The sequence below is a fragment of the Silurus meridionalis genome, chromosome 3, assembly GCF_014805685.1.
Source record: "Silurus meridionalis isolate SWU-2019-XX chromosome 3, ASM1480568v1, whole genome shotgun sequence".
NCBI classification, from domain to species: Eukaryota; Metazoa; Chordata; class Actinopteri; order Siluriformes; family Siluridae; genus Silurus; species Silurus meridionalis.
The window spans coordinates 6847014-6866013 of record NC_060886.1 but is presented as its reverse complement, the minus strand read 5'-3'; the positions used below and the strand labels follow the sequence as shown (position 1 = coordinate 6866013).

General features: G+C 38.9%; 1 protein-coding gene across 3 annotated transcripts in view; it reads right to left on the bottom strand.

The window, feature by feature from the left end:
* ppp1r1c (protein phosphatase 1, regulatory (inhibitor) subunit 1C) overlaps positions 1-14699 on the bottom strand; it is a 31606-nt gene extending 16907 nt beyond the window's left edge. Inside the window, exons 1-4 of one of the 3 annotated variants that reach the window (XM_046845630.1) lie at positions 14384-14699; positions 12364-12424; positions 442-473; positions 1-58 (exon numbers count right to left, since the gene is read on the bottom strand). In XM_046845630.1, the coding sequence (XP_046701586.1) occupies positions 1-58; positions 442-473; positions 12364-12424; positions 14384-14464 (232 nt within the window). In that variant the 5' untranslated portion in view covers positions 14465-14699. The remainder of the gene's footprint in view (positions 59-441; positions 474-12363; positions 12425-14383) is intronic. The other 2 variants (XM_046845631.1, XM_046845632.1) reach the window with 2 other exon arrangements.
* Between the last annotated feature and the right edge of the window lie 4301 nt (positions 14700-19000).

Below are 19000 nucleotides of genomic sequence, written 5' to 3'. Positions count from 1 at the left end.
CTCTCATTGTGGGTGGTGTGTACACACTGGTCTTCCTCTGGGCCGGAGACAGTTGAGTCTGGCGTATTCAGTGGAAAAGTGAAAAAACACAGCGTGAGACAGAAGTAGGATCACTTTACACTCACACTCTATTTCAGGAGGAGCGATCGACAAGAAAATGGCCTTCGAGGTCATGTTTCAGCAGAGAATTCTGGGTACACGTAATAAGCGGCATCCACTGAACATGTCATCACGTGTGTGTGAGTGAATGTAAATGAATATGTGTGTGTGTGTGTGTGTGTGTGTGTGTGTGTGTGTGTGTGTGTGTGTGTGTGTGTGAGAAAGTGTGAGTGTGTCTGAGGGGACAGTGGATCAAAGTGGGGCTTTTAAAGGTTAAGTGGAGTCAGCTAAGAGGGAGATAAACTTCTCTTTTAGCACATTAACACATACAAAGGTCCTTACCTCTGACTGACTACTTGCAGACTGCTTATCATCTGGAAAGAGAAAAGGAATGAGAGCAAGAGAGAGAGAAATAATGAAAGAGAAAAAGAGTTACAGGGAAACAGAGCAGGACAAATAAAGAGGAAAAAACACAGTGGGGTCAGAAGGAAACAGAGAAAGAATTAGAAGAGGAAAAGAAAGAGAAAGAGAAGAGGAAAAGAAAGAGAGAGAGGTTAGTGAAACAGAGACATGGATACACTGAGAAAGAAATTTTGAAACAGAGATAGAGAGAATAAAAGAGAAAATTCTGGAAGTAATGCACTCTGTCAGTAGGTTTATCATATTCTGATATAAAACTAAAAGGAAAAAGAACTGAATCTGTTATACAGGAACTGCTGATAATGTATTGTGGAGTGCAGCCAGGCTGATATGATGTCTCTTGCTGACGCATGGTCCCTAACTTCAGCTTTACAATATTTAGTTAGTTGGCTGGGGGGAGGAAGGGAGGAAGTGTATAAGGAAAACAAGGCAGATAAAAAGGGCAGGAGCACAGAAGGTCAGTATTGTGAAAGGAGGTAAGGGATGTGGAAGGCAGGAAGTGCCAAAGGAAGGTTGGAAGTGTGAAGGTAAGTGCAGAAGGAAGGAAGGAAGGAAGTAAGGAAGGATGTAAGTGTGCAGGTAAGTGCAGAAGGAAGGAAGGAAGGAAGGAAGGAAGGGTGAGAGTGTGAAGGTAAGTGCAGAAGGAAGGAAGGAAGGAAGGAAGGAAGGAAGGGTGAGAGTGTGAAGGTAAGTGCAGAAGGAAGGAAGGAAGGAAGGAAGGAAGGAAGGAAGGAAGGAAAGAAGGAAGGAAGGAAGTGTGCAGGTAAGTGCAGAAGGAAGGAAGTAAGGAAGTAAGGAAGGGTGTAAGTGTGCAGGTAAGTGCAGAAGGAAGGAAGGAAGGAAGGAAGGAAGGGTGAGAGTGTGAAGGTAAGTGCAGAAGGAAGGAAGGAAGGAAGGAAGGAAGTAAGGAAGGGTGTAAGTGTGCAGGTAAGTGCAGAAGGAAGGAAGGAAGGAAGGAAGGAAGGAAGTGTGCAGGTACGTGCAGAAGGAAGGAAGTAAGGAAGGGTGTAAGTGTGCAGGTAAGTGCAGAAGGAAGGAAGGAAGGAAGGAAGGAAGGTGAGAGTGTGAAGGTAAGTGCAGAAGGAAGAAGGAAGGAAGGAAGGAAGGAAGGAAGGTGAGAGTGTGAAGGTAAGTGCAGAAGGAAGGAAGGAAGCAAGAAAGGAAGGAAGGAAGGAAGGAAGGAAGGGTGGAAGTGTGCAGGTAAGTGCAGAAGGAAGAAAGGAAGGAAGGAAGGAAGGAAGGAAGGAAGGAAGGAAGGAAGGAAGGAAGGAAGGAAGTGTCAGGTAAGTGCAGAAGGAAGGAAGTAAGGAAGAGTGTAAGTGTGCAGGTAAGTGCAGAAGGAAGGAAGGAAGGAAGGAAGGGTGAGTGTGAAGGTAAGTGCAGAAGGAAGGAAGGAAGGAAGGAAGGAAGGAAGGAAGGGTGAGAGTGTGAAGGTGAGTGCAGAAGGAAGGAAGGAAGGAAGGGTGTAAGTGTGCAGGTAAGTGCAGAAGGAAGGAAGGAAGGAAGGAAGGAAGGAAGGGTGAGAGGTGAAGGTAAGTGCAGAAGGAAGGAAGGAAGGAAGGAAGGAAGGAAGGGTGAGTGTGAAGGTAAGTGCAGAAGGAAGGAAGGAAGGAAGGAAGGAAGGAAGGAAGGAAGGAAGGAAGGAAGGAAGGAAGGGTGGAAGTGTGCAGGTAAGTGCAGAAGGAAGAAAGGAAGGAAGGAAGGAAGGAAGGAAGGAAGGAAGGAAGGAAGGAAGGAAGGAAGGAAGGAAGGAAGGAAGGAAGAAGGAAGGAAGGAAGGAAGGAAGGAAGGAAGGAAGGAAGGAAGGAAGTGTCCAGGTAAGTGCAGAAGGAAAGAAGTAAGGAAGAGTGTAAGTGTGCAGGTAAGTGCAGAAGGAAGGAAGGAAGGAAGGAAGGGTGAGAGTGTGAAGGTAAGTGCAGAAGGAAGGAAGGAAGGAAGGAAGGAAGGAAGGAAGGAAGGAAGGGTGAGAGTGAAGGTAAGTGCAGAAGGAAGGAAGGAAGGAAGGGTGTAAGTGTGCAGGTAAGTGCAGAAGGAAGGAAGGAAGGAAGGAAGGAAGGGTGAGTGTGAAGGTAAGTGCAGAAGGAAGGAAGGAAGGAAGGAAGGAAGGAAGGGTGAGAGTGTGAAGGTAAGTGCAGAAGGAAGGAAGGAAGGAAGGAAGGAAGGAAGGAAGGAAGGAAGGAAGGAAGGAAGGGTGGAAGTGTGCAGGTAAGTGCAGAAGGAAGAAGGAAGGAAGGAAGGAAGGAAGGAAGGAAGGAAGGAAGAAGGAAGGAAGGAAGGAAGAAGGAAGGAAGGAAGGAAGGAAGGAAGGAAGGAAGGAAGGAAGGAAGGAAGTGTCCAGGTAAGTGCAGAAGGAAAGAAGTAAGGAAGAGTGTAAGTGTGCAGGTAAGTGCAAAGGAAGGAAGGAAGGAAGGAAGGGTGAGTGTGAAGGTAAGTGCAGAAGGAAGGAAGGAAGGAAGGAAGGAAGGAAGGAAAGAAGGAAGGGTGAGGTGTGAAGGTAAGTGCAGAAGGAAGGAAGGAAGGAAGGGTGGAAGTGTGCAGGTAAGTGCAGAAGGCAGGAAGGAAGGAGGGAAGGAAATGCTGATGAAATAAACGAAGGATATTTGAAAAGAAATGCAAAAGGAAGAAAATAAGGAAGGAAGGAAAGAAGTAGGGACAGACATGCAAAATGCCTAAAATGTGCATAAAATGAGACCAGACACTTCCCTTCCAAATTGATGGGAAAGTTGGTTCATTTGCTTAAGCCTGACACCCTATAAATCTCACTTGACTCTGTGCAAGGGGTTTAGGAAACTGAGGGGAACTGCAAATACATTTGGTAATTTAGACATGCTATTTAGACAAGTCCAGCGTAAAACATGTGCCAAATCAAACGTGCGGAGGATCCGCTGTGGCGACCCCTAACGGGAGAAGCCGAAAGAAAGAAAGTTTTATAAGTAGAGTCTGAAACTATTACTGATGTTAGCTATTTTAGGTTACAACCACATTTTCCTAAATACAATAAAAATAATATATAGTATTTTTCTGTTAACGTTTTGTCCTTCTATCCACACAGCCACAGCATTTATATCACCAAAGTGAATACATTTAAAAACATAATTTTTCTCTTTGACAAATTCGAAAACCAGGATGAAATTTTTAAGTCATGTGACCCATTCAACTAAAAAAACAAAATGGCAGACAATGTTGTGTGGCAGTTGCTATGTCAGATTTGCAGTTTATTAGCATTGTTAAAACGTAATCTTCAATTATAAGCATTAAATTACAAGTTTCCTAAAAGTGTACCAAACATTCACTCGCACCAGCAACAATCCAAAGTGATGAAAGGTGAATGAACAGAAAGTAAATGAGGCACAGCAAAGCTTACTTTTTCATGTAGGTAAGCGTTTTCAGAATGGAGGACGAGCACATTTTTTAAAATGTTTGAAAACACATGACCAAAGGTCCCCAACCACCAGGTCACAATCCAGTACCAGGTCATGAAAGAGATTCTACTGAGTGGCAAAAACATTCATATTTTCAGAGCTGGAACATGGTATATAAAAGATTCTTAGTGTAGACCAGAAGACACTACCAGTTACTGTTTTTGACTTTTTCTGACAAACTTTCCAACATTAGTTTAATATACAGTATTTACAGATATTTATGATCTTATTTTGAACAAATCACATCACCCAAACAAAGCACAGTCTTTTATCAAGCCCCAGGCATTTATTTATGTTGGATGGCATTTAACAGTCCATATTCTGTTTGTGTCACGGTTCAGTTATTCAACACACATACAATTTTGTTATCATGGACATAATATCACTACTACCCTTGTGCTTTATCTGAGCCTTGAAAGGTAATATGTGACAGGACAAGGGCAAATTATTTCCTTCCTTGATTCAGAAAACTTGTATCTCTATGTTTACACAAATAGCATGAAAAGAACACAACTGTCATGCTGACATTTACAAATGTTATAGTTATAACTGTCTGTTTTCTAATGTGTTATGTGTTATTTACTTCTTTGAATTTAAGTCAGTTTAGCTATTTACTACAACTACAAAATAACCCTAAAAATATGCTTGCTAGCTAGCATACAGTGTGTAAATATGCATGACCCAATCTGCCTCAGAGTATCTCTGCATAAATTGACCAAAATCTGCCTCAAACTACCTCTGCATAATTGAACTTAATCTGCCTCAGACTACATTGAATAATTTGACCCAAACTGCCATTGACTATCTCTGCATAATTTGACCGATTACACTTCAGACTACATCTGTATAATTTGACCCAATCTGCTTCAGACTTCCTCTGTATAATTTGACCCAATCTGCCTTAGACTACCTCTGTATAATTTGACCCAATCTGCCTCAGAATGCCTCTTCATAATTTTACCCAATCTGCCTCATACTACCTCTTCATATTCTTACCCAATCTACCTCAGACTACCACTTCATAATTTTTACCCAATCCTCCTCAGACTACCACTTCATAATTTTTACCCAATCTTCCTCAGACTACCACTTCATAATTTTACCCAATCTGGTTTAGACTACCTCTGTATAATTTGACCCAATCTGCCTCAGACTACCTCTTCATATTCTTACCCAATCTTCCTCAGACTACCACTTCATAATTTTACCCAATCTGGTTTAGACTACCTCTGTATAATTTGACCCAATTTGCCTCAGACTACCTCTTCATATTCTTACCCAATCTGCCTTACTCAGACTACCACTTCATAATTTTACCCAATTTGCCTCAGACTACCTCTTCATATTCTTACCCAATCTGCCTCAGACTACCTCTTCATATTTTGCACACACATCCCTTTACAATGGGAATACCAACACGGACCCAATCTACCTCTGCAGGACTTTGCACATACCTTGCTATGATGTTCCATGCTCACTGCATACACACTACACACTTTATACACACACATTTATATTTGTTGTATTTGTGTTATTATAACTTTTTGCAGTTGCAATTTTTGTCTTTGCGTGTTCTCTGTATGTCCTGAATTTATGTCATAGGCTGCTTAGTGAGAATGTCCTTGTATAGTTTAACAGAATGTCTCCCTCACATATAACAGTAAACCTTTGAATCTTGAATCTAAATTACTTAACAAGTTGGAAATCAGAAACTGGAATTAACTGGTCATTTTCAACTGGCTTTCCTTAGAGCTGTAAAGTTTTAAAAGTTGTCTATTAAAAGCAACAATCTAACAAGCCGAGAGTTATATGAGTAATACATGCATATACCATGTATGTTTACTTCTGCAAAACTGTCTAATGGTGTAGATTTAATCAGTGAGTTTGCTTCTATATCGTTGGAGCTAATGTCTGCTGGGTTTATTGTGGGTGATGTTAACAAGCATGCTGGGGAGATGTTCTACTAGATTTTTAAGATTTGTGCTCATTCAGCCACAAGAGTATTACTCAAGTCAGGTATGGATTTACAGTAGGTGAGGTGAGGAGGCCTGGGGTGCAGCATTCAGCATTTCAATTCATCCCAAAGGTGTTCAGTAAGGTTGAGATCAGATCTCTATATGACCACTCAAGATCTTCCACTCCATCGCATGTAAACCATATCTTCATAGAACAAATTTTATGCACAGGGGAATTGTAATGCTGGAATAGGTTTGGGTCATCAAGTGAAGAAAAAATATAATGCTACCACAACTAAAGAAATCCTACACATTTTTGTGCCTCCAACAAAGACATTCTCCATATAGTGTATTTAAAATTCTGATGTCTGTAGTTTGATGGACAAGCTGACTTATTCTGTCTGCTACACCTACAGCTTACTACAAGCCAATAAATAATACTAATCATATAGAAATTGTTTTAGAGTTTGTAAATGTCTCCAGATAAGGAGCTCTCTCCTTAAGTCTTACCTGTGTGGAAAACAAGTGCCGATTATTAATAATATCATTTAAATATTTAATCAATTTATTGTGTCACATATAAGTATTTAAATTTGCCTTAAATGGCACTGCACATCTGTTTAATATGCTTTAGATCAAAAGAAAATGCAGTACATGTGTTATATACTGCAGTTATCACACTAGACAAACTATCACACAGTTGTGTTTGGAGACAGAATTACACATAACTCAGACAAACGGTTGTATTGAATAGTGTTATTAGTATTGGTTTCTCATTTCATGCGCATAACTGTGTGTGTTTGTGAAACTATGTGTGTGTTTGTGAACTGTAACTGATCCGCAGCATTGTTTTGTGAATAATCCTAGATTAAATCAATGAAATGGGGAAAGCAAAACATTGGGTTTTTTGAGACTATGTTATATATCAAAAATGTATTTTGAGTGTTAAACAGCAGGACCACAGTATAGATATAGACAATATGGATATAGTTATAGATTTGTAAAGATTTTTATGCCACAATTTTATAATGATAACAATTTACAGTATGTCCAATAATTTCAGTGCAATAATTGCAATTACTTGTATAACTGTATCATTGTAGTCTGACTTTTTTCTGTCATGTTTCACTGCTGCACATTTTCATACAGTATATTGAACTGCAACATATTTTCCTGTAAGCAATAAAGTATACCGATTTAGGAAATAATTGTTCAGTGTTTTGTGAATTTCTTTATAAAGCTGAAAAAGTCTAAAGAGTTCCTTTAGGCTGTATAAGCCTGATGTTTTACCATTTATTTATTTTTTTCTTATTCTTTTTTTTATTTGGCTATTTATCATGCAAATTATTGTATTTATCAAGGAAGTTGGACAGCACTCTTGGTGTTTCCTACTAGTGAATTAAAGAACCATTAAAACATGTTTCCTAACAGACTAATGACTACTGGAGGGTGTTTACAAGGCACTTCGTGTTCTGCACTGTGTTCAGCTCATGTTTTGGGTTGACTGTGGACAAAAGATTATTGTTGTGTGGATGTGAAGTGTGTCTGCACGGCTGGTTGGCGTCATAAGGAGTTGCTCTAGCCAGGAAAAATGGCTTTAGCATTCCCGCTCCCTAAAGACATGCACTACACACATTCGCTGTTTATAGCTCCCATCCACTCACTGACTCACTTATAGACCTCCGCTCGCTTACTGCATGAGCCACACAACTGCTTTTTATAGACACTTTTTACTCACTCACTCACTTGCTTGCTCACTCGCTTACCAACTTCCTCACACACTCCACTACCAATCTGTGGTCAAAATGTCTTTGTTTTAGACTGAAAATTATTTGAATGAAAATACAAAGCAATGAAAACAAGGAATAACATAAGGAAAGCTTAATAGCACAATCATTTTCAATCTTTTTGACTTTTTTTAATGGCTTTGTACACTCACACACTACACACACAGGAGGAATCATTACACACAGAACGTTATTATGTAAGAGACTGCAGGAGTGTATTTCAACCTGCACCACCACCACCATACAACAACTTTCCTGCTCTAATGAAGAAAGCTGTGCCAAAACGATCGGAGAGGCAGTGAAGGGCATGACGCAAGTGTACAGCCTCATCAGAAAGGTTCCTTTATAAGGCACCAGCGGCACGTTTTTAAGGACGCACAGAAATGCCAGCTACACAAAGAAGCGCCTGTAGTCTGAATGCTGCACTGTGCATCCTCGCTCCCACTTACGTCCCTTACCATTACATGCCACAAAACTGAGTTACTACACACTCTGCACGAACCACATTACTACAAAGAATATCAGAAAGAAACAAAACAGACTTTTTTTTGGGACAAAGGAGGATGCCTCTGGTAAATCGTTTGCAGGATAATCAAATCGATCGATTTGTCTGTGCTGAGAATTCCCATTTGGGGAATTGGGTGAGGAAAATAACAGGAAATAAAAACTACTAAATTAAGGGAGACAGAAGAATGCAAAAATCCCTGTTTTCAATTGCCGCCTCTCAACCAGCGGATTTCGAGTAAAGATTTCGAGTAAAGTCAAATAGCTTTATTATCTTTTCAACCATATACAGTTAATAGTATGAAAATTCTTAGAGGCCATGCATTATACACTTTTTTATTTATTGTTTTCTCGTGACCACCACTTAATTTTCTCATGATCTCAACATAACAAACATTTCCTCATGATTTTCTGTGTATTCAGCATAACAGCATGTTCTAGAGACAGCTTCAACGCAGTATCATCACATTCGTTTTTAAACTCTCAAACAGAAATAACTCTCTATCTGTCACTGATTGACAACTTACGCATACTACATTCTGACACTTATAAAGGAGGCTGTCACTGACAATGTTATGTTAAAATCATGACAAAAAATGGTGATCAGGAGAAAACAACTCATGTCGAGAAAATTTTTCTGTGATCACGTGACAACAAGAAAGAACTTCCGTATAATACAGTATAAAGAAGCAAAACAATGTTCCTCCAGGACCAAGGTGCCACCAAAGACAAGAGTTACACAAGACAACTCATTAATAAATAAAGCATAAGCAGACCAACACACAAGACTACAAAATAACACAATACAGTAAAACCTCTAAATGCACCATTCCATGAAATAGTCTGAAAGAAACCAGACAGACCGACGCAATCAACATCCAAATTACTCCCATTTTCCATGCTTTTCAAAGTTGGCTTATAAAACATAAAACGGGCATCTTTTTTTATCCAAGATATTAATGTTTTTAATAACAACCTGGAAATGTAACCCAGCGTACAATCAACATCGACATTAAACTTGACCCTGATTATCATTCCCCTGGACACATTTAGCTAACAATAACATAATCAACACACCAGTTTAATAGCTGGTGTATTTTAATTATTCAACATTAATGTGGGGGGGTAGAAAAATGGAAACACATCTGAGTCAGGTTTAAAAAAAAAAATCAGGGATAGAAAATGTGGACTAAAGAAACATTTTACAAAAACATAAATCTAGGCCAATGTAATAAGATATATGAAATGATGAGAGCATTAATTTGACTATTGATTTGTGTTTGTACAACCAGGGAATAAAGAGAAAAGCAACCAGCAATCATATCAATGGCAGTAGTAATGTTTACATTGGGTAACATTTTTTGGGGACTTTTTTATTTGACTTTATGATGACACATGATGTAGGCATTGCATAATCAGTAAGAACAACATGATAACATTTCAACACAATGTCAAAGGACAGAGAACATTAAATCTATACTACTATACAAGCTGCACATTGACTACTCTAAAATACAGTGTATTCAAATTTAATTTCTATAGTATTGTCATTGGTGGTTGCTGAAATGTGAGGGGTGTATCACTTTTGTGAGACAAAAGCGTTAGGACACATGAATTTTCCAGCCATTGGTGGTTCTTCACCAAAATGTTACCACAAAGTTAGAGGCACACAATTGTATTTTGTAATGATGGATTTGGATGCAATTGCATGAAACAAGTAAACTTTACTTGAACTAGGAGACGCAAACCTGTTCTATGACGATGTCCCTGTGCACAAAGACAGCTCCAGAAAGATATGTTTTACATGGGTAGGACTAGATGATCTTGATCTCCTGCTATAGAGCCCTGACCTCAACCCTACTGAACACCTTTGGGATGAATTGGAAACCTGACTGCACCCCAGGCCTCCTCACCTCACCTACATCATGATCTCTTTTAGTTAGAAACTGATATTAAAAAGAAATAAATATTTTTGTTCCAAACTATTTATCCATTAGTTTTTTTAACTTGTGTTTTTAAAGATGGACACTCACTTTTAAAGTAAAATCCTTTTATTTTACTGAATTGTAAGGTCTATTTGTTGGGATAGATACAAACTTTTGCACACAGCTGTGAATTGGTAACCTTCGAACTGAACATGTGCTCAGCATTAATGTGTGTGTGTGTGTGTGTGTGTTTGTGTGTGTGTGTGTGTTCACAGTTGTTTGTCCTTCAGGCATAAAACATTCCTGAGTCTACACACACACACACACACACACACACACACACACACACACACACACACACACACACACAAACAGAACACATCAAGCTCTTATCAATGACTCATAGTCCAGAACCAGATCAAGCAACTAGTTACAAATCATACAACTTTTATAAAACTGTGATTTGTAGTACACCATGGATATTTTGAGTGTTAATTGGTTACTCTAAGATCTGCCAAATAATAATTTTGGATTCGGATGGGAACATGGTGCATTGCTGTAGTCCAAGTCGAAAAAAATGGGATAGGACATCTTTGTGTTTTGCTTCGACTGGGTTACTCTGCATGGTTCTCCTTGTTCCATATGGTGACGCAACAGGGAGGATGTTTGGGAGATACTGACTCTTCAGCACACTCACACTCACACTTGCACATGCACGTGCACACACAGACACATACACACACACACACACACACACACACACACACACACACACACACACACACACACACACACATCTTGCATACTCAGCTTGAATATGAGCCCATTTTTCCATTGAAATATTATAAATGGCTTGGTGGACAGCTGAGCACAGGAAAGTCTCAGCACGCACAGCACAGCACTCCTAAAATCTTTATCATTGTCCAATTTGCTTCAATTCCTCTGAATATTTTATGTCAGAGTGAAGATACACTATTCAAGTCTCACAAGTCTTTCAGTAATCTCAAATGGCAATGTGTTGTTCAAACCAAAATCTTCTCAAACATCCCAAAACACAAGCGGACAAAATATTAATACAAAAGTTTAATACAAAACTGTTAAATGTTTATGCATGTCCAGTATACAGGTGGACCAGAGTATAAGAAAAAAAGCCCAAAGAGTCAGGTCACAGCTGGAGCAACATTCCTAATCAACATGCCAGTTCTATGATTCAAATCCACACATTGTCCTAGAAAACAATGTTTTGATGATTTTTTTTTATCATAGAACACAGACATATAAAAGTTAATGGTTTCTAATGTCCAGAACTTAAGATGGGTGACTCTCTGAAATGTTCTCAGCACACAATTGGCAAACAAAAAATCAGACAGTATTTTCAAACAGCTTGACCACCAGCTTGTCCTTGAAACCTCCACGAGACAAAACAACTCTGAAAACAAACACACTATCTTATTCTCAAGGAGACTGATAAACACAACACAAAATCTCTCAAGGCCTGAACAGTGTACCCATAAACCTCATTATTTCTACAGATATAAATGTTTGTGTGTGTGTGTGTGTGTGTGTGTGTGTGTGTGTGTGTGTGTGTGTGTGTGTGTGTGTGTGTGTGTGTGTGTGTGTGTGTTTAGGATTTTTGTAACATTTTATATTCTATCAAACATAATGTAATCCATATGAACAAAAAGATCAGACAAAAATTTGTCTTGAGTTCTGGGAACAGCAGAATTTACACACAATGTTTCCAATCTCACCTGATATTCTTCATTTGTTGAAGAATCGGGTGTTTGAACAAGAACATTCCAGGCAAACAAGGTCATACCTGCCTCATTTGGCTGTCAATACAGCTTTTCCGAATCAACAGTGAGGTAATGGCTATTATTTTTTATTTCCACAAACCCATCTAGAGCTCATGTAAAGCTTTATAAGCACATCATGTGCTTATGAAATGAATGAATGTCCCAGAAGTGGCCCTGAGAGCCATCATAAGCGAAGTATGGCAGTGAGTAATGAAAATTCTAGGTGCCATTATTTTTAACATTGAACATTTTACAAAAAATGGCCTTGAAATGGCTTTTATTTTTATGTTTGATACTATAGATGACTGTGTAATAGGAAGCTCTTGGAGTTGTGTGCACTTTCTTTTTAACCTTGACCCAAAAAACTCCAGTTTAAACCAGACCCTTTTGTGCACACACTCTAGATAAGTGTTCTCATGTAATGAGAGTGTTTTGCAATGAGAACGTAGCATTACCTGATGCATTGGGGTCATTATAGATGACAAGAGTGGCTGGAGTGGGCCTTCGTTTGCGTATCTGGAGAGCAAAGAGCGAAAAAAGTTGGAGTATATGGTGAGGGGGAAAAAACACAAGGTCAAATGACAGTATGTGAAAATTGATTTGTTAAGGATTTGTGGAGAAGATAATATAATCAGCTGCCTGAGTGCAGATTGCATTAAATATGAGACATACAAAATATTTACAAAAGTATTGGGATACCTGAGTTTTTAAGCCACATGTGGTATCTGTTACCACAAAGTTAGAGGCACACAATGTATAGGAATGTCATTGATTACGGTAACATTAAATTGGAATAAATTATAACTCTGACTGCACCCCAGGCCTCCTCACCTCACCTACATCACTACCTGAAATTACTAACACTGCTACTGCTGAATGAGCACAAATCTTCACAAGTGCACTCCAAAATCTAGTTGAACATCTTCCCAGAAAAGTGGAGGTTATTGTAACAGCAAATTGGGAGTTAACGTGGAACGGGATGTTCAAAATTTGTGTCAAGTGTCCACAAACTCCATATAGTGAATACATTTATTACACAATACATGATTCAGACTGGAACGGGGCCAAGTGAATTTAGTCATTATGCTTCAAATACAATCTCAGTGCTCAATATCTCAAATATAATCAAATTAATCTATTATGAGATTACAATAAATCAAATAGAACATGATTAAGCCTATCTCTGGTCATTTTCAATTTAATTATTTTTTCAATTTACACTCAGTTTAAGATACAAATAGTTTTGCCAGATAATCTTGTGTATTTCAAACCTGGATTTTGGATTTAAATCTTAAATTCAGTAGGTTCAATAACTTCAGTTTAGTGTATGGATTATTATAATCTTATAATCGTATTTCCTTTAATGAGCTAACGTTAACCATATCTACAATTACAGTATATGTACCTAAAAAACATATATATATTCGACCATTTTTAAGATATGTTCACTAACTACAGTGTCAAAATTCCTTAAGCATACAAAGTGATTTATTTTGTAATGTTCTTGTTGTGTCTTTTGTTTATCAATTACTGAATTCGTTAAACTAGTTACAATTTTTCTTTTCTTTTTTTTATGTTAATGCTAAAGTCTGAAAAAAACAGATAACATAGGGGCAATGGTTATGATTTAAATAATAAAGTATGCTAGAAAGGTTATAAAACTATATTAGTTTAATATTTCAACACATTGTTCTTGCTCATTTGTTAAGAACATTTGTTTGTGCAATGAATGAATAAAAAATGGTTTCTATATAATAAAAACACCAACACATAAATCCAGCATTGTGTATTTGACAGATCATCGCTCCATTCATTCCAATGTACTCTCCTGAATTTGTATTTTGATCAACTCTGTGTTTTATTTTTTGCAACTTGAGATGCATTGTTATACTTTCATGAGCCGTCCAAGCACTGACAACTGCGAGCCTTTCCTGAAAGCTGACCCCTTTCATTATAGTTGGTTTCCTTCACCATCTTTATTGTACACTTATAGCTCTATAATCATGTAGCCATGTCTCTTTTTCCTCTCCAGAGCGATCAGGATACTCAGAATTAGATCTGACGCTGCCTCTTCTAATGGATCTCTAACTCAGCACAAGCCAGGTTTCTGCTGATTGGTCCAAGTGGCTTCATCATTGTAAAATTGGCTCAGCATGTCAGTGTTACCATCATCATTCCTTTTTTCTTTCCTTTTTTTTTTTTTACAGGAGAGATTTTCAGGAATTGCAGAAACCATCATGCACAAAAAGCCATGGACATTATTTTACACTTAATGTTTTCTTTAACTACATAAAGCCTACATGATGATTATATTATTATTGTTGTTATTATAAGTAGTAGTATTGCTTCTCTATTAAAACAAAAAGTAATTAATAAATTCATCTGGTTAATATCTAAACTAATTTTGCATCAATATAAGATCTGAGATCACCATGTGTTAGTAAAAATACTCTACGGGTCTTGGTGTCTACTTACATGTTCCGCTGCCTGAGGGTCCAAATGGCTCTGAAACAGCGGGACGGCAAACTGGATCTTCTTAGGACTGTTGGGCTCCATGGTGTTCGAGAGTCAATGGAGGGATGAAAAGCAGAAAGCTTAGTGTGAGAGTAAAAGAAAGAGAGCAGAAAAAGGACAAAGAGCAGCTGTGTGGTCAGGCATACAGCCGCTCCACTCTTCACTGGCCCCCTCCTTATGAGAGCCGGTGATTAGTCTCCCTTCTGGACTGCCCGCCTTCTCCTGTTCCACCATGCAGCCAGAGAGAGAGATAGAGAGAGCAAGCAAGTGAGTGAGAGAGAGAGAGAGAGAGAGAGAGAGAGAGAGAGAGAGAGAGAGAGAGAGAGAGCAACAGGGATGATGAGAGTGAGACAGAGAAGTAAATAGAGAGCAATAGAAAGATGGATTTGGAGTGTTGGGTTGTTTCCTTCACTTTCCATAAACACTGAATCATTACAGTTTCACAAACGCTAAGCATCCAAGACTCCCTCGTTATCTTCTGCCCTCTGGCCTCTCTGTCAGAGTGTGTGGTGTGTATGTGTGTGCATGTGTGTGGCCTCAGATGGCCGAGGTTTATCCTCCACCCTCACAAACATTAGCAGGACTGAGAGCAGGGCAATATAACCTCCCGGCGGGACATGCTGATGCGCTCTACATTATTGATGATTCAAGTTCAGGAAGCTGTTCTTTTTAGCAGAATTCGCTGCTCGGACAAAGCGAGGAAGCTCATGCAGCCGCAAAGATGCAAGCTCAATCACACTGTCTCATCATTTCGAGGTTTTTTAATTATTCAGATTTTCAGATGTGGTGAAGTTGATTTAGTGTCGCTGTATGAGAGAGCACCATTATATTTAGGTCGAATTTCTGTTCAGATAGATCATGGCAAATTACATTTTGGGTTATGAACACGGCTGGGGTTTATTTCCACCCAGTTAAAAGTACAGCATATAGAATTGCAAAGTGGTAAGTGAATAAAAAACTTAAAAAATAATAATAACTTGAATATGAATAACTTGAATGTGAATAAAAAAAACGTGAATATTTAAAAATAAATTATATATTTAAAATAAAAAAAGCACACATAAAGGCAAATCATTGATTTGTTTATTCACTGTTCGTTGCCTATGCAGGAACATTAGACTTAAAGCAGAAATACGCCCTGGATAGCACTCCAGTTCTCACACAGTGCGCAATGCATTAGTGTTACATAGTCATCACTCTAGCTGGGGTGTTTTTGTGCAGTGGGAGAAAATTGGACAACCCAAAGGAAACACAGTTAAGACAGCAAACCAAGCTCAGGAATGAGCCCAAGACCTTGGAGCAACAGTGCTACTTGCTGGTTCAGTGTTCTGCTTTCAAATTATACAAGACAAAAATGGAGGACAATGTAAGACTTAGCAAATTAATGGGGCACATGGCTAAGCTGCAGGACAGTTTGAACCTAAGTTAATGATCCAATATTTGTAACAACTGCTACTGGGGTGGAATGGGGTGCTATTACTTTCTTCTCTAGCTCAAGCTAAATCCAAAACAAGCTAATCAGACTTCAGTTTGATTGCTTTCGGAATTACAGTGGCTGTGATGTTAGCATGTTTTTCTGTCACAAAAGATACATTGGGAGCAGCTGGGAATTGGCTATTTCAATCAGAAGAAATTTACAACAAATAAAAAACACTTAGGAAACTATTCCCAACCAATTTATGGCACATGTCCAGTTCTCAACTCAATCTAGTTTCACTAAAAGAGCCTCAGCCTAACCTAGGACCTATTCCAAGTGAACCATTTACTTTGGCTACTGGCCATCTGCCACTTCATCGATCCCAGTGCCTGATGATTTGCCTGCGGTCCAAAACACAGCTGTGCATAGGCAAAAAAAACAACAACACTGCTTCAATTTTACTAAAATGTCCATCCAAATCAATTCTAAACATGTACAGGTTTCTTTGTCAATCATTCAGTTGTACAGCGAGCAGGGTTTACACAGACTAACCACAGTGCATTGACTCAACACTTCAACAAAGGTAAAATGTCGAGCTGGTGACAGCAAGCCCAGACTTTGATATGGTCAAAAGTCAATATTTATTTAATAACTGTACTGCAAATAATAACTGAGAAGTGATTTTAGTCAAGGATGCAGTCACTTAGGTTATCCATACTGTTCGAAATTATTCACTGACAACAAATGTCGAAGGACATTTCCATAGCATGCATATAATTTCCCCTAATTAGATATTTTATTTTGTAATTTTAGTAAGTTGCACCCATAAATACATTACAAGCATATAGTAGTTTTAACTGTGAGATCTGCTGTAGTTGGTTTACAAATTTAACACATAAAATGTTATGTAATGATAATGTTACATAATGCTATATATTATACAATGTTTTTTTTATCTGATTGCCCAGAATTGGGCAGATTATTGATTAATGATCTCAGTTATGACAGTATTTTCCCCACATGAGTCAAATTTCAGGTTTGTATTAATGCACTCATTTCAATGTATTTTTCCTAAAGCAACAAACTTACTGTACTACTGGTGAGCCGTTCATTTCCCACCTAGACCTTCAGTGGTGTCCTACTATAATTAATCCACTTCTTAATAGCATCATTTTGATATCACGGATATAAAAACCAGCAATTTTATTCAGAAATGTAGTATAACAGAGCACAGCACACAGACAGGAATCTCACACAGTGAGAATGAATGTCATTACTAAAGCAAGAAACTTAACGAACACAACTGAGTCTCACTAAGGAAGATCATAGGGTGATGTAAAATAGTGGAGGAAGGTGCACACAGGTGGACTATGTTCTATGTAGGAGATGCAACCTGAAGGAGATTGGAGATTGTAAGGTGTTGGCAGGGGACAGTGTAGCTGGACAGCATCGGATGGTGGTCTGTAAGATGGCTATGGATTTGTAGCAATTGGCCAGGCAGAGGGACCGAGCTGGGAAGGATGTGCTGCAAATTAAAACAATAAAGTATGGAGATGATGGAAATGTGTTGACTATTGAGGAGAGTGTGTTAAGAAGATGGAGAGAGTATTTTGAGCAGCTGATGACCGAAGAAAATGAGAGAGAGAGAGAGAGAGAAGGTTGGATGATGTGGAGGTGGTCAAGCAGGTGGATAGGATTAGTAAGGGGAAGTGAGAGCAGTGATTAAGAGGATGAAGATTGGAAAGTCAGTGGGACCAGATGACATACCAGTAGAAGCATGGAGATGTTTAGGAGAGATGGCAGTGGAGTTTTTAAGCAGATTGTTCAACAAGATTCTGGAAGGTGAGAGGATGCCTGAGGAATGGAGAAGGAGTGTGCTGGTACCGTTCTTTAAAAATAAGGGAGATGTGCAGACCTGCAGTAACTACAGGGGAATAAAGTTGATCAGTCACAACATGAAGTTATGGGAAAGAGTAGTGGAAGCCAGGTTGAGAGAAGAGGTGACCATCTGTAAGCAACAGTATGGTTTCATGACGAGGGACATGTTCTGCACCACCCTCAAATATACACCAGACTTCCCTCGTCTGGTGTATATTTGAGGGTGGTGCAGAACATGTATGAGGACAGTGTGACAGCAGTGAAGTGAGCAGTAGTAACGACAGACTTGTTTAAGGTGGAGGTTGGACTGCATCAAGATTCGGCTCTGAGCCCTTTCCTTTTTGCAGTGGTGATGTACAGGCTCACAGATGAGGTCAGACCGGAGTCTCTATGGACTTTGATGTTTGCGGATTATATCGTGATTTGTGCTGAGAGTAGGGAGCAAGTAGAGAAGAGCCTGGAGGTACTTGGTGGGGAGAATTGAGATTTTCATTAGAGTAACGAGAATGGACAAAATTAGAAGTGAGATTATTAGAGGGACAGCGCATGTAGGACGTGTTGGAGACAAGGTGCGGGAGGCACAACTGAGATGGGTTGAATATGTGCAGAGGAGGGACTGGGGTTATATCTGTTGAAGAATGGAACCACCAGGAAGGAGGACGAGAGGAAGACCAAGGAAGAGGTTTATGGATGTGGTGAGAAAAGACATGCAGGTAGTTGGTTTAAAAGAGTCAGATGTAGAGGACAGGATGGAGACGGATGAGCCACTGTGGCGACCCCTAATGGGAGCAGCGAAAAGGAGAGGAAAAAGTAGAAACTTTTTTTTGTGTCTATTATTTTCCTTTTCATTTTATTGCTATTTTTTTTGCTGCTGAATCAAATTTGATATAAAATATCTACTGAAAATTTTTAAGCCAATTAATCATCATCGTCATGGTACATCTAATAACTCGTGTGTAGGAATGCTTCACAACACACACAAAACACACCACACAAACCCACTCTAGAACACACCGTATCCACAAGGAAAACAGATTTTGATCTAGCCACACAAAAGAAACCTGCCATAATTTGTTAAAGGTAGCACATGACTCAATCGTGGAGTCAAGCAGCCCTGTCATCCTCCATCGATAAACATGTGAAAATATGGTACATTCAGACAATTATGTCCTTGTGTGTGCTAAATGAGGTGAGAGAGAGAGTGTGTGTAGAGGGGATGAAGGTGAACTTAATGCACTCTGAAGGGACTGGGTGACCACATTGAGGAGAAAATGCTGATTTAG